This window comes from Apteryx mantelli, chromosome 1, assembly GCF_036417845.1.
Source record: "Apteryx mantelli isolate bAptMan1 chromosome 1, bAptMan1.hap1, whole genome shotgun sequence".
NCBI lineage: Eukaryota > Metazoa > Chordata > Aves > Apterygiformes > Apterygidae > Apteryx > Apteryx mantelli.
Genome location: NC_089978.1, coordinates 177,460,938 through 177,475,934, shown reverse-complemented (window position 1 = coordinate 177,475,934; position 14,997 = coordinate 177,460,938). Strand labels below are relative to the sequence as shown.

Here is a 14,997-nt window from a genome sequence, read left to right as displayed (position 1 = left end):
GTCTAGGATGCAGTGACACCAACAAACAAATACTGTAGCACTGAATAAACTATTGCATGTTTTACTGAAATGTTAATATTTGAGGGAGACATTCATTTGTTGTTTAATTTTAGATCTGTCACATAAATCTATTTATTAATAATACATTTTAATCTTTTACTAATATATACTGATTCCTGTCCTAGATAGAAACAAACTCCTATGTATGTTCATTTTCCAGCTATTTCTTGATATTTTGATTCAGCATTGGGGCTTATGGTTTCCTGCATCTGTAGACCTTTGCCTGTTTGGCACAGGACTGAACACATATTTTAGTTGTATAGATCCTATTGACAACTCTGTGATTTTCCTCGTTCACTGCAGCTTGACAGCATGTACCTTTATGACCCTGGTGATTTCTTTGCTATGGACCAGCTGTTTCCAGATCATCATTCACATCTTTTTGGAAGTCATCTTCTCCATTTGTCTTTACAAATCCTCTTTGGAATCCTTCATTGATAAAGGACATACTTGCTTTTACCAAATTCCCTTTGACATTTCATTAGTAGAAAATTGAAGCTGTAGGATGTTCCAGCGCTCCCTCCCCATGGCAGTGAAAGTCTCCTGCCTGAGCTTTCTGACTTGGAGAGGACATGTATTTCATGAGTCGCAGGTGTAGGGAATGTTTGGACAGGATCACTGCCAAATCAGCATTAAGTTACATCCTTCCACTGCCTGGGTAACTGCCTCCAGATGCTGAGCTGGACAACATACAGCCACCACTGCAGAAGGCTTGATCTGTCTCATATGCACAATGATTAACTTCTCTGCAAGGTTAAATGGCCAGACAGCAGCAGCTGTAAACACTGCTAAACGTTAGATCTTGAGAACATGTTCAGACCGGGCTGGGCCGAGTATGTTCCTGTAACTGTTCGGAGGATGCCACTTCATATTTTCTGTCCACTCATCATGGTGGTTTCAACATATGATTAAAAAAATACCTGAAATGGAACTTGAAAGCATATAAATTGAATCCATGTGCAACCCATTCACAGCTCTCCTTTCAGTCTGCTCTTCCTATGCATATTCCCTTTTATTATTCTCAAAAATTCTCTTGTACTGCTGTTGTGTGACAACAAGCTCATCCAGCTAGCCCCTCTGCTGCTTAGTTAGACTCAGTCCCATGTAAATAGTCACCACAGTACCACAACTGTTGGTTTACTCTAGGCAAGGCTACAAGCCTGGGCCTCCCTCTGACCTGGAAATTTTCAGGAGGCATGTTGTAATCAATAACCTTCCCTTTAATCCAAGCAGCAGGCAGTTCCTTTCCATGATGAAACTGCTACTCAGAAAATGTTATCCCAGTGAGATGGCTCCAGTTGCTTTGCAAACTTCTGAAAACTCTTCTGGTGGGTGTGCGTGTGTGTGTGTGGGGGGGGGGTCGGGGGGGTGATTCAACACACTTCACATCCCCCATGTGAGCAGTATAGATATTTGCCCTTTAGATTCAAGTCATTTACTTAGGTTTACAAGCCTGATAGCATAAGGGAAATCTTTTCCCTGCTTACATTTTATATAATTTATCCAAATGAAAAATTAGTCTCTTTGCTTTCTGGATAGCTAAGCTACCTGACATTTTGAAATTGCACTTAAAAACAATGAATAGTTCTAGTTCATACCATCTCATTCCTTCTCTAAAAGGAGTAGGTGGTAAGTGAAAAGAAATAGTACATTAGTACTATTAGTACAATAGTCCATTAGTTGCGGTCATCCTCATATATTAGCTTTTGCAGTTTAGATCTAAATTTGACATTGTTACAGAGCTTTAGTGTTTAAGATTAATATGTAATTGGCAGAATGCTACATAAACTGCAAGCATCAATGTGATACACATCACTGATCTTTGAAACAGTACTAATATTCCTATAAAACACCTGAAATTCAATTTGAAAGCATACAACTTCAACCTAGTCAAGATTGTTTGCATTGGTGCCATGAACTGTTTGACATAAGTTAACTTGTATAGCTTTGTATAAGCATCTTTTTGCTCAAAATATATAGTTCCAATATATATAGGGCCAACACATTTTTTTCGTTTTTATATATAGCTTACTGGGTTTTAGACAATTACTGAATACAGCAGGAATATACAGCTTGGATAATCATAAATTAGTTTTTATTAACATACTAATTTTCAATTTCTGCCCTTGTTGCACTCTTTAAACCTATTGGAAAAATAGTACCTCATACACCTGGCCTATTAACATTTGGGTAGCTTAGATTGCTTGCCATTTGAACTTGCTTTCTTAGCCATGATTTATTGCTTCCACCATTGCAATGCTGAAGGAGATAGATAGATAGCTAGGATAATGCTGAAGGATAATAGGAGAAAGGAGAGGTGTCTCTGCTGCAAGTTTCTGCACCCATTGAACACAGTGAGTGTACTCTGATCGACTTTACTGACATAACACTGAGCCCCAGTTTATACATACACACACATGCAAAGATTTATATAGTTGATGATGTGCTCTGTTATCATCTTTGCAGGACCATTTGTGAAACTTCATCTATTTTAGGAGGAAAAAAAAAAGTCTCCTGTGTTTATTTTTCAGTAGCATTAAAAGCTTCTCTTTCTACTACGTTAGTATTTTATATTCATGCAGTCTCCTGAGCAACTATGGAGCAATCTACATTATTTACAGGTAAAATCTGCTGGTTCCTAAGTGCTTTTTGAACATGCCCAGAATTAGTAAAATCTTGATGGTGCCAAGCATCTCCAAGCTAAAGATCAAAAAAAAAAAAAAAAAAAAAAGACTGCTGGCTAGAAACAGCAGCAATTCCTTTCCTGCAGATCCTGGCATCTCTTGCCTAGACTACCTAACAGCCAAAGAACCATTTAGATGTTTGATGCCTGGTGAGGTTTTGGTACTATCCAAATACACTTTCCCTCTCCCCTCTACTTCTCTGGAAAAAACAATATATGGAAAAGAAAACTATGTTCTTGAGAAGATAATAGCATGAAATGGTGCCATACTGATGGAAGCGCTCATCATGTTAGTATTTTTTGTAAGACTGATGATTTAGTAGCAAACAGAATATTTTCCACAGAGCTCTGGAACGATAACTCTGAAATTCATAGCCATATTTAAGTGGTGAGATACTTATGCAGTAAGAACTCTGGTACCAGCTTTGATCCAGGGTTGCATCCATCACCTTTCTTTGCCACTGGTCACTTCTGAATGATTTGAGAAAAATGCAAGAATCTCTGTAATAGATAACTCGAGAAGATTTTCTAGGGAAAGTTTTGTCTTATCTTATTCAGCTACTTAATGTCCTAAGTTGAGTCATAGCTCTCATAAAAATAAAAATCTAGGACACTTCTGCTTTACTAGTTTTTTTGTTTGTTTGTTTTTCTCTCCAGCTCACGCTAGAACCATTTCAAGCTTTCAAAGTAAATTCAGTCTCTGTGCCTATTGCTCTCTCCCCAGTTCTAGCTTTATGTTTGAGAACATATAAAATATATTATGCTGGGTGAGCTATCACCTGAAGAGGATGGTCTGAAAACAGTTGTCACATCTTCTGAGTGTATGATTGTGGTTTGTCAGCAGAGAGACCCTGCTTTGGGGATGGGAGAAGAAGAACTTTGCATCTCCTGCACTGACTTCAAGACTGTTGTCTTGACCAAATGGGCCCCCTAGTGAGTCTAAGTTAGGTCCTCTGCTCCATGATGGCTCTCACTTGAGTAATGCCAAGGAATATTGGGTGTCGTGTACAATTACATAGACCTTTCATGATGGCCCCTTACGAATACTCACAACAATTCAGTGCTGGCTTCTTTGCTAGGCCTTGTCAGCATGAGTATGTGCGAACTGTTGAGCTGTCTAACCTCTGCAGTCGTGATGAAGCAACTGCAAATTGCAAACAAACAAACAAACCAAAACCTCTTTAGAATCATGAAGAAAATCAATCAATCTATTTCCCACTGGAAGGATGCCTATTGAATTACAGTGCGGCTCTTCATGACATGATCGGGGCATGGTCTCGCTCTCAGCTTGTTCAGAGTTGCTTCATGTCTGGTGTGCTGTTGAGTCTGTCTGCCTCAAGTGAGTTAAACAGTTTAAAACTTACTTTTCTCTTTATTTTCTTGGAAGCTCTAACATGTATCTATCATGCTGTTTAAGTAATAGAGTGTTCTTAGCACTGGAAGATAGGAAGCCAAATCCTGGATGAAGATGTTGGTCTTCAGAGCTATCTACCTTTAAGTCTACTGAGTTCAGTACCCAGCTCAACAATAAATTGTCTAGAAGACCTCAGACAAATCCTTAAATATCCCCTGTGCCTCTGTAAAACAGGAATAGTATCTTTTACTTCATGGTATGGCTAGAAGATAAGATCAGTTAATATTTGTAAGGTTCTTAGCTTGGTAATGCAAGCCATGGAAATGCCTAGGGAGCTGGTATCTTTATTTGTAAATGGAATTTGCCTTCGAATGGATTCTTCTTGTCTTATGACTTTGTCATTGCCAAAAAGTGCAAGATTAAAAGCAAAGCGTGCACATGAGCAATGGTGTCAATGGAATATAGTGATGCAGTCAGTGCAACTATAAAGCGATAGTTTTAAAAGGTGAGAGACTGCAATGGAATTTAGGCAGCTATATTGTCATACCAAGGTCTTTAAAGAGTTACGAAATGTAATAGCTACCAACAATTTATTAAATTTCTTTAAAATATAAGACAAGTCTATGAAGAGTTAAATGCTCTCATAAGGAAATGAACAGTTGGCAGTACTTGAAATGGGCCAATTTGTGTACCGGTACTTCTCAGAACTCCAGATCGGTATACTGACATGATTTTATTGTCCGTATACCTGAAGGAATAGCTGCAATGGGTTTTGTCCCTTCTCTTACCACAATTTTTCATTTTACTTTTTTTTTTCATTATGATCTGCTTGTTACTTGTTCAACCATTGCCAAGTTAGTATGTCTTTTCAGAGTTAAAAGATTTCAAGGAAAAATTAAGACTAGTATTCAGGAAGAAATTCAGCGTTTGCTAAGTGCGCTACCTATCTGGTTGTTACTAATGTTTAACTGTTAGCAGCTTCAGTTATTTGATGGTCAAAGTTAAGCTGGTTAGTTTGAAGGTCAAATAGGAAAATAAAGAAGATAGACCCTTTTCTAAGTTCATCCTCTAAAATAAACTCCACCTACTACAGAGGTTTATGAGCTGAAAAATTTGCTCAGCTGTTATCTGCAAGCTTACATGAAAGCCAGTAAATTAATTAATTCCTGTCTTTCTGAATGTTTCCTTTGCACCCAGGAGGATGCAAAGGCTAGATTTTATTTTTTAAATGAACACTGACATTCTGAATTAATCCTGAAAAAATTATAGTATGCCAGGTCAGTGCTTCTCCATTCCCCAATTCAAGTTTCCCAGACTTCATTCATGCTTATACTAGTTAAATGAACTCAGCCGTTCTGCTGCAAGAAAGACATGCACTAAAAGTCAATTTAGCATGCTAGAATAAGCCTCTTGCTTTCCAACAGTAAGTGCAGAAATCGCTGCATACCATCCGTTGTCATTTTCCGTGACTGCCCTGATGTTGTAGTTAATCTGAATCCAGCTGGCAGCGTTTCCGAGGAGCCGGGCATCATGCTGATTCCGTGCACCTCACGCGGAGGAAACTGTCGCCGCCAGGAGGGGCCGCGTCTGAAGTTCTTGTCATCACTCTGTCAATGCACAGGTTTGTATTTGATAAAGCCAAATGAAATCTGTGATTAATTATCTGGCTGTCTGCTGTCTCTCCTGCTATCACATTGATTTCACAACAAATACCCTACTCTGTTTCATTGCATCCAATAACTACCATGCTTTTGAGATGCTCTTGCAAAAGCAAATGCTTTAGAAATATTAAATACCAGGGTGGAAAGCTTTACTTAAATCTCTTGCATGATATAGTAGAGGTTTTTAGTGTCAGCTAAATTGGAACTTCCTTAAAAGTTGGATCTCTTTCAAATGTAATGATAGAAAATACCGTGGTGTGTTACTGCATTAGGAGGCTTATGTAAAGTGCTAATAAAAATTAAACACTCATGTGCATGCACAGAATTTATAGGCATCCCACATTTTGGGCAAGTCCTTAAAAGTTTTACTCCTCACATGCAGAAATCCAAGACTTGAACATTTTTTCACTGGACTCGTACCTTAAGATGAACATTTTCTATAGGTGGATTTGAGATTCCCCATCCTGGATAATTGCCCCAAATCATACTCTATTACATCTTGGTTATCTTTAAGAAAAGAACAAACACACTTTTCCTTTTTTTTTTTTTTTTTTGGGGGGGGGGAGGGAGGAAGGGTGTAACTGTCCTAAAGAATAGGCTACAGAGGCTTTCCCCCACTTGCTCTGGTTGGTGCAGCTTCTGCTCCTTTCTGCATGTTTTCTCTATGGAAAATGTTCATTTAAGGTAAGGATCCAGTGCAAAAAATTTAGTATCCAAATGATAAAAGAATTACAAATATGTAGCCAAAAAGAGGTTACTTTAAAAACCTTGATTTTGGCATTTCCTAATTTTTTACAGCTGTAACTGACTCTAACAATGTATGAATTAACATATCTTCAAGCATTGCATTATATTTTTATAAATATTTTACTGTGATATTTTATAAATATTTTAAACAAAATTAATTACTTCCTCAAGTCGTCTTTCAGTTCCTAGTGCTAAAAGGTTGTTGTATTCTCTCTCAAGGATCTGCCGTGCCTAGAGATACCAAAGGAAACAATTAAAATGATTGAGGATGTATAAAAAATGATAATGTCTACAGAATAACGAGAAATACCATGAACAAACTTGCCTGGGTGTTTTGTGTTGGAATCTGTAATAATAAAGCTAAACTGCTGTAATCAAAGTTTTCGTCAAGTGCTATAAGTGAACCATGTACACCACTTTCTAGAATATTATTTGCATATTCTCGTAGGCCAATAGCTTGTATCCAGCGTATGACTCGATCATTGCTCCATACCAGCACATCTGTAAGGACATAACATGGGTTCAGTCTCCTGAGACCTGATAACTTTCAAACTGTAGAAGTCCATGCATATAGTTGTGCATGCACTGTAGATGTCCTACTGCTTTATTTTGTATATGAGGAACGATAGCAAGCTATTAATATAACTTTAATGGCTTCAGTATCTCCTATCAAAACCTGAGGTGTGGGAGTATGTGATCTCTGTGATTTTAGCCTCTTTAAGTTAAATGTTTATTCTAAACTATATATGTTTCTGAAGGAGAAAGGTGCTCCAGAAGGCACCTGCAGAAGACAATTCCTCTCACTCTTTTAGATACCTATTGCCCTTTTCTCTTTATCAAGTCTGTAACTTACAGAGAAAGGTGTCTCACTTTCAGACAGCTGTACTTAGTAAGTAACCCAAAGAAAGAAACCTGAGAAAGTACAGCGGTGTCATTACAGACACACGCACACACACACACACACACACACACACACTCTCTCTCTCTCTCTCTCTCTCTCTCTCTCTCTCTCTCTCTCTCTCTCTCTCGTAGGCAAGATTTTACAGCTTAACAGTGAAAGGGAGCAGAAGAAATATCAGTTCCTTAAGGCTTCACTTGAGAGATTTGTATCAAACATTTTGAGAGTCAGGTCAGCACCTGCCGTTTTACAACATGCCATAAAGCAAATCATGAAGTCACAGTTTTAGAAACTACTTTTGCTTCTGAAGGCTGGTCCAGCTCTTAAGGTCCATGCCAATTATAAAGCTAAGGCAACAAAATGAGCTATAAAACCATTTTGGAGAATCTGGCTATTAAAAAAAAAAAAAAAAAGACTCCAACCCTGTCTGTAAGATTAAAAGAAAGTTACTTATACTGATCTTGTGAGTAGAAAAAGTAATATGATGTTTTGTATTGCTAAGTGATCAGACTTTTTCCTGATTAGGGATCCGCAGAGGAAGTAGGGCTAGCATAGCTGGTCCTTGGGGCAAGCATCCTCCATCCTGGACCAAGAACATCCCAAACTTTGGGATCAGGCTTGGCTGAAACACAGCGTGGCAGCCAGGAATCACTGAGACCAAATCCCACTAGGAACTGTGTCTAACTGGTGGATGGGTAACAGGGACAAGGCTAGTAGCCCCTATTGAAAGGAGGGCTAGCACTAGAGCAACACCAGAACCTGAGACTGATAACCTATTCCTCTGCCTGAGTCCCCAGCTACACCAGGCCAGGCTGACTGACACTGGGGCCTCAGTGGCCAATTCCAAGTCTTTGCATTAGTACATGCCATCATCTGAGTTGAGCAAGCACATGCTTTCATGGTAGCCATTCACTCCTCTGTAGTTCCCAGTTTTTCCAGCTCTTCCCATCAACATTGTGCTTAAGAAGCATTAACTGCTGTCATTTTCTAGAGCTTGCAATGCTTAAAGGAATCAAAGGCTTCACTTCTGACAATGGGAAACAAACCCTTATTGTCACATGTAAGAACCACCATATGGTGAGCTTGCAAGTGCTCTAGGGAGCTTTACACAGAAAAAAACCTTTTTAACCATCTATTAAATCTTTTAATAAGCCCAGTTCCATTAGGAACTAACCTTTTAGATGAAAGCCTAACAGAGAGCAAAATATTAAACTGTAAACTCAAAGGAGTTCGTTTTCCTCCAACTGCCTCAATGGTCACCCCTCCAAGTAACTTTGACTGTGAAACAGATTTTTGAAATAAGAAATCAAGGGCAAAGATTGTTCAAAAGCGGGAATGTAGCGCTAGGGTCCCAAGTCCTCAGATTTCCCTGTGCTGCTCCCAGCAAGTCCCACTGAAGCTATTTGGCCTTCTATTTCTGCGACTGAGGGAGGCTGGGATGAGATCTGCCCCAGAATACAGTTTAGCAAAGTGTATATAGATCAAACCACCATTCAGAATTACAGCCCCAATTTAGCAAAGTACTTAACTGTGCATAATTTGAGCAGGTTTTTTGTGTTCTGAAAAGAGGGATGGACTTATGTAAGCTTTACTTAAAGCACATGCTTAAATGATTTGCTAAAATGGCATGACAAGGGGTTGATAGTGTGAAGCTTCAAAAGAAGAAACATTCCCAGTATTCATTCCCAGGAACTATCACCTTTTATTTCATGCTGACTCATTTCTCTTCGCTTTTCCAGTTCTTTTCTATCATAATTCAACCTCTTTAAACACATGATTCCATATTGCAAGCTTGTTCTGTTATTTAAAGAGAAACATTTACAGAGTTAATAAAAATAAATTTGAAAATGGGAACATATTTAGGATGTATTTCCTTCATTTCACATGAGGTGTTTCATGGTGCTCATGTAGCAAATCTTGAGGCACGTGGGGAGAGCAAAACCATAAAAAGAGCTCCACAGACTTTAAAAATGAAATGGGCAAAACCCACATGAAGACATTTGAATAAATGATCTAACGTAAGAAACCCAAGCATTAAAAATTGTATTCAGAAAAGGTAAACCCTTTTGAGCCCACTGAAATGTTTTGTCAAATCAAGCCTTACAAATAAGTGTTAAATCAGACAGTAAAAAAAACAACCCCCCCTCACTTCTTGTCATATAACCACAATTTCCCCTAAAGCCTAAATGACTGTATTTCCATGTCTCCAGTTTAGCTTCCTGGCTATCTCCCTAGATAACCAAACCAACTGTCAATTTGCTCTTAGTCCTAACAGCTTTTGTGTGTTGCACACAACAGCACTTCATTATTATGAGATCTCTGACCTTCTGATCTCAGTCTACTATGTTCTGACCCTTTAGACCACTTAAGAAATTGTTACTATTTATGTACTGTCAAGGCTTTACTTATATATTAACAGCTCCCTGCTTATTTCGGAACTATCTATAACAATTTTTAGTTATGAGAGACAAACTTGCAGTGCCATTGCTATTTCTGAAGGAACCTTTCTCAGGTCTGATTGCTGGCCCTTGCTTCCTGTGGGGTTGGCCAAGCAGGAACAACAAAAAGTAAGCATTTTTACTCTGTGCAGCACTGAACCCTACACCAGGCACACAGAAGTCTTTAAATGTGTAGTCTTTATGCAAACATACCGATGAAAGCTATCGACCATTTTTAAGTGCACACGCAGATCTTTCTTTGTCAGATGATCTAACATCCTTGCATCTACCAGGCATTCCATAAAATAACTGCGGTACTGAGGTAAGCCCAGACTGGGGAGCCATTCGTTACCTATCCATTCGTGGTTCATGTCGCCATAAGCCAGGGTCTAGAGAAAAAAAGAAAAGGAAAATAATTTGTTTAGGTTGTTTAAGCCTGTACCACACAACGAAGACAAATATACACTATGTTTCTGTCTAGTAAGGCTTCTCAGTTAGGAAATTTGACTAAGAACAGTGTTCTGGTTTTGCATTATTTTATCATTTGAGTTGTAAGCCACTGTGAGATATTTGTTACTAATAGCAATATTTTTACTTTGTTTATTTGTATATTTTGTTTTCTAGCTTTGTACAATTTTAACAATTGTTGTAATAAGAAATTACAGTTTCAATTTGGAAACATGATACAATCAAAATTTCATTTTCAAGTTTCATAATCTTACTGGCTTTCAGTAGAACTTCTACTCCTACAGCACTTACGCTAGGCTTAAATTTGGTAATACAAACTTGGCCCCTGTGAAACAACTGAAGTTTGGGCCAACCTTTAATGGGGGCTTTGATTTCCTCAATAAGATCTAATGACTGATCTCATTAACGCAGTTCCTGCTTACACACCTGTAGTCCTTTGGAGACAAAGGTTAAATTCAATTGTTTATCAGCCAGACTTACATGGCCTGCCTTCAGCATCAGTCAGAGCAGCTGACCTAACATAGTCTAAAACAAAATATTTGCTACTGTAACCAGCTCAAAACTAAGTGCATCATACGCAGAGCTCAATAAATTAATTCTTCAAGATAGTAGCAAACCAGATTCATCCTAGAAGCTAGCATGCAGGCACAGAGCTGCTTTAAGGTAGAGCTGAGATTTCAAAAGCATGAAGAAAAAAATACCTCTAAAAAAAGCATGTTGAACTACTTTTTATATGGGTTGCATAGCTGGGATGCAAAATATTTACAGTCTAGTCTCACTATTGTTAATTATTTTGCTACTGCTAAAGCTTAACAGAAAAGAGAATTCATAAATTGCAACATTAACACCTTCTCAGGAAGATGGTACTCAGTTTTTGAGCAACATTTTGAAGTCCAGCTATCTTTATTTTTCTGTACATCTCCTGGCATTATAGACAAAAGGATAATACAGTATGAGTTGGGTATGTTTCCTGTGGGGGAAAATATAATCCCCTCATCTCTGATTCTTGTGTGATTTTGAAGGGAAAAGGAATGCCCTAAGTAAAGGCAGTAAGACTGTGCAAGTCCGTGCATGTATTGTACAGAGAGAAAAAGAGGCTTAAGAATATTAACATTTGATAGCCTAAAGTGATAAACTTTGTTCCTAATTACACAAGACTATTTGTAGACCGATACTTGGGCATGATTTATACAATTGTGCCTCTGACTTTTCTAAAAAAATCTTGTATAATTTTAGAAATGTTAAATCTCAAACTTCTCTTGGGATATTTTGCTACAGACTGCTCTCAAAATCAAGGAAAATCTTGTGATAAGATGTGGGAATATAAAGAAGTGACCTAACATGCCTACCTCTGTGACCCTCCTGTACGGCACCTGAGGCAGGGGGCACTGCCAAGCCTCCCTGTCTGGCCTGATGCAAAAGCGTTTTCCCATCTTGTGAGCCACCACGTGGGAGCGGGTCACTGCACAAGACCTGACTCAGGGATGGGTTTCAGGCCTCCCTTCAAAGCTCGGCTGTCCCCCCTGCACTTTTCATTAGATGTTACTCCAAATGAAAACCAGACATTTCCATGGTTGGAAAATGCTTTCCACTGGCATTTGGGTAATCCCAAATTTCCTCATTCCTTTAGGGTTTTTCAGCCCATGCAACCAGCTGGCTTCTGGCTAACAAGATATTTGCAGCTATTTCCTTGGATCCTCTTTTCTAATTCCTTATCATCCCTGGGACATTAACAAATCATTAATGGCTGGCCTTGTGTTAAGGCCCTGAAAAAATTACGCTGTAGAGCAATTACAGAGCAATTTCATTACGCTGTACAGCAATTTCTTTTTAGAAATATATTTGCAACAAATGTACCTCTTTGTGCTTTACCTAGCAAAGCTGTCCAGAGAATATTTTCTTTGTATTAGAAGAACTGTAAAATGTGCTAATTATAATTCAATAGTTGTGATAATGTCACAATACTAGACTCTTCTCTGCCTACTGATGCAAGGTTAATTATGCTATTACTCATTTTCCATTCGAAAAATCATGCGAAAGGGTCATACCTGAGCCCAGCTGCCTTCTTCAGACTCTTTCTGTGTTATCAGCAGGAAGCAATTAGTAAAGCAGGTAAAAAGACAATAAAAATGAGTTAAAAAGAAGATGTGATTTTCATGCATTTGTTAATCTTAGCACAAATGAAAACATACACATAAAATGTGCTGATAAAATATCTGAACTCGTCAGTGGCAGTGTCCTGAGCTAAACTACCTGAAGAATTACAAGTTAAGACGAAGAACGTAAAATCTTAGTAGGGCAAATCTAGCTAGGTTTTCAAGATATAAAATCTTTATAGCTTGGTGAAACTTTACAGCATTGTCTCAAGCTCTTTTTATAGTTTCCCAATCAAAACACAGTCATTTGTTTTCCAAAGTTGAATACTAGAGAAACTTTTTTGTTTCTATTTAAATATTGCAACATTCACAATAAAAGTTGTGTTTTTGTGAACAGTTTGTGAAGGAACTTCTTATATAATATTTTTATGACAAAAATAATATATTGCTCTGCCTGGCCAGTTAACCAGGACCAACTCTATTTCTGGCCAACTGAGTGTTGTTATATTGGTATTTATCTTTACCAACAATAATAAAACTGAAAAGCAGCTTAGTTGTAAAAAAAGAAAAAAAAACATACTGATGAGAATTTACTTCATGAATGTTTGTGAGAGTACATTAAATAGTAGAACAAGCATAAAATGCTAAGAAATCAGCCTTTACTGCATTAAAATTTAGGTTTAGCTCCTTCCCCCACTATTTATGGATCGGGCTGACTGTAAAGTTTTCGAAACCAAAAGATAGGGTTTTCACATATCTCACTATAAGATTATATCGTCTTTTGTTGTTAGGGAGTTGTTGTTATGAAGTAATGAACTGCTAAAAACAAGACAAAATAACATATGTTCCAAGGAAAAGAAGACAATTGGAATTGCTGACTAAAATCTATTAATATATATTTATGTCTCCAGTGAAGCAGGGAGAGATTTGCACATGTCCTAAATCAATGAACATGAATACACTGGTATGGACAGGAAGACTCAACTCTACTGAAAAGACTGAATTGTGATTATGCACCTTTCTCAAGCCTTTTCTTGAGTTATTTCCTTATGTTTCATCAGAAACAGATGAAGGGATATGTTGCACCTGAACTGGCTACAAGTTCATTTTACTAAATGAGGTTTCACACTGGCAATGAAACTGTAATGTACTGTAAAACTCCAATACTGCTTTTAGGTTGTTACAGTCTTTGTGACTGCAATACAGCTTGTATATTCTTCTGCAGAGAAACGCCATGATTGTCCTTTCAATTCAGTTTCACTGCTCCTTTTGCCTTTCTAACTGCATGCTTGGGAAGAGGATATAGCATCCGTGTAAAAGCAGATACATCTTTCTTCTCTTTCTAGCACTGCAATACTGTTTAAATGAAATTGGGAAGACTAACCGTTTTAGCTGGAGCAGCAAGATTTTCCATTTCTTCATGGGTCACCCAGACATTGCCTGAGGGCTGTTAACAAGGCCCGCAGGGAAGCAGGTGCAATCCGCATTAGGTAAGCAGTGGTAAAGAAGAAAGGCAGCACCACTGTAAGTTAACAGCGTATAGCATCACCGTCAGCACAACCACGGCCTTGCCTCTATCGAGCTGCAACTAGAGAGAACTTCACACAACGTGCTTGGTCTCTTTTCTTTACAAGACTCTGAACAGACATCATGGATTATAGTAGCTAGCACTGATGGATGAAATATTTAAGCCGGCAGAGTACCGTCCCAAAGGAAAGAGTAAAAATTAAAAGTCAGGTTTCACACACAAGCAGCAAACGCAACCTTTAGGTCATAATTCTGTCTGGAGGGAAGCTTCCGTTCCAAAAGATTTTCCAGTCTAAATATTCTGCGCATATCACACGCTCATATTGTAATCCGAATAAACATTACTTCCCACACATTTCTGAAAATCAAAAATGTCATGAGAATTCATTTGTAAAACTACTTTTCCCCATCCTATTGTTTTCAGTCAGATTATTGCTAGGACAGTGAGACAAGGAAGGGGGTGTGTGTGGAAGCCTGCTGTGCCCATAGGGCGAATGGTGCTGTGCTTTCCTGAGAGCTCAAGTAAATTAACTCCTTTTCGGAGCAAGAGAGAAGGCAGGAAGACTGGGGACTCAGAAATGCACTTTCCACAGCAATGCCACTTTCTGCTGCCAATTACTCAGGGAGAAGTCAGAAACAAAGCAGAATTACTCCCAATATTTATAGTTTGAATGTACTGGTTTCTCCTGTCACAAGTGTCAATTCTCTTACGCTTTGAATCAAAAAAAAAAAAAAAAAAGCAATGAAATTTGTTTAGTAATTCAAAGTTGTGTTGAGTTTATACTGCTTTACTTAAGTAAAACACTTGTATTATGGTTCATAGTATTACCATGGTTATAAGATATACAACAGTTCTGTGGGGAGAAAATATCAGATGAATACCTAATTTTTAAAGAATTTTAGCAATGTGATGATAAAATGCTAGTCAACAGGAACATTAGATTTCTGTTGCCCAGCTTCTGGATCAAATGTTGAAATCCCTTACAGGTATTTCAACTCTAATTCCCACCAAAATATTCTTAATAAATTCTATGAAGGCTAGAGATGAGGGGAAATATGAATATT

The 14,997-nt window shown here is 38.1% G+C and overlaps 1 protein-coding gene across 1 annotated transcript in view; it reads right to left on the bottom strand.

The window, feature by feature from the left end:
- Positions 1-14,997, bottom strand: part of PPFIA2 (PTPRF interacting protein alpha 2) — a 363,489-nt gene that overhangs the window by 1,836 nt on the left and 346,656 nt on the right. Inside the window, exons 26-33 of the mRNA XM_067312975.1 lie at positions 13,790-13,852; positions 12,358-12,387; positions 10,055-10,230; positions 9,103-9,200; positions 6,831-7,006; positions 6,668-6,736; positions 5,545-5,704; positions 3,795-3,887 (exon numbers count right to left, since the gene is read on the bottom strand). Of these exons, the coding sequence (XP_067169076.1) occupies positions 3,829-3,887; positions 5,545-5,704; positions 6,668-6,736; positions 6,831-7,006; positions 9,103-9,200; positions 10,055-10,230; positions 12,358-12,387; positions 13,790-13,852 (831 nt within the window). The 3' untranslated portion in view covers positions 3,795-3,828. The remainder of the gene's footprint in view (positions 1-3,794; positions 3,888-5,544; positions 5,705-6,667; positions 6,737-6,830; positions 7,007-9,102; positions 9,201-10,054; positions 10,231-12,357; positions 12,388-13,789; positions 13,853-14,997) is intronic.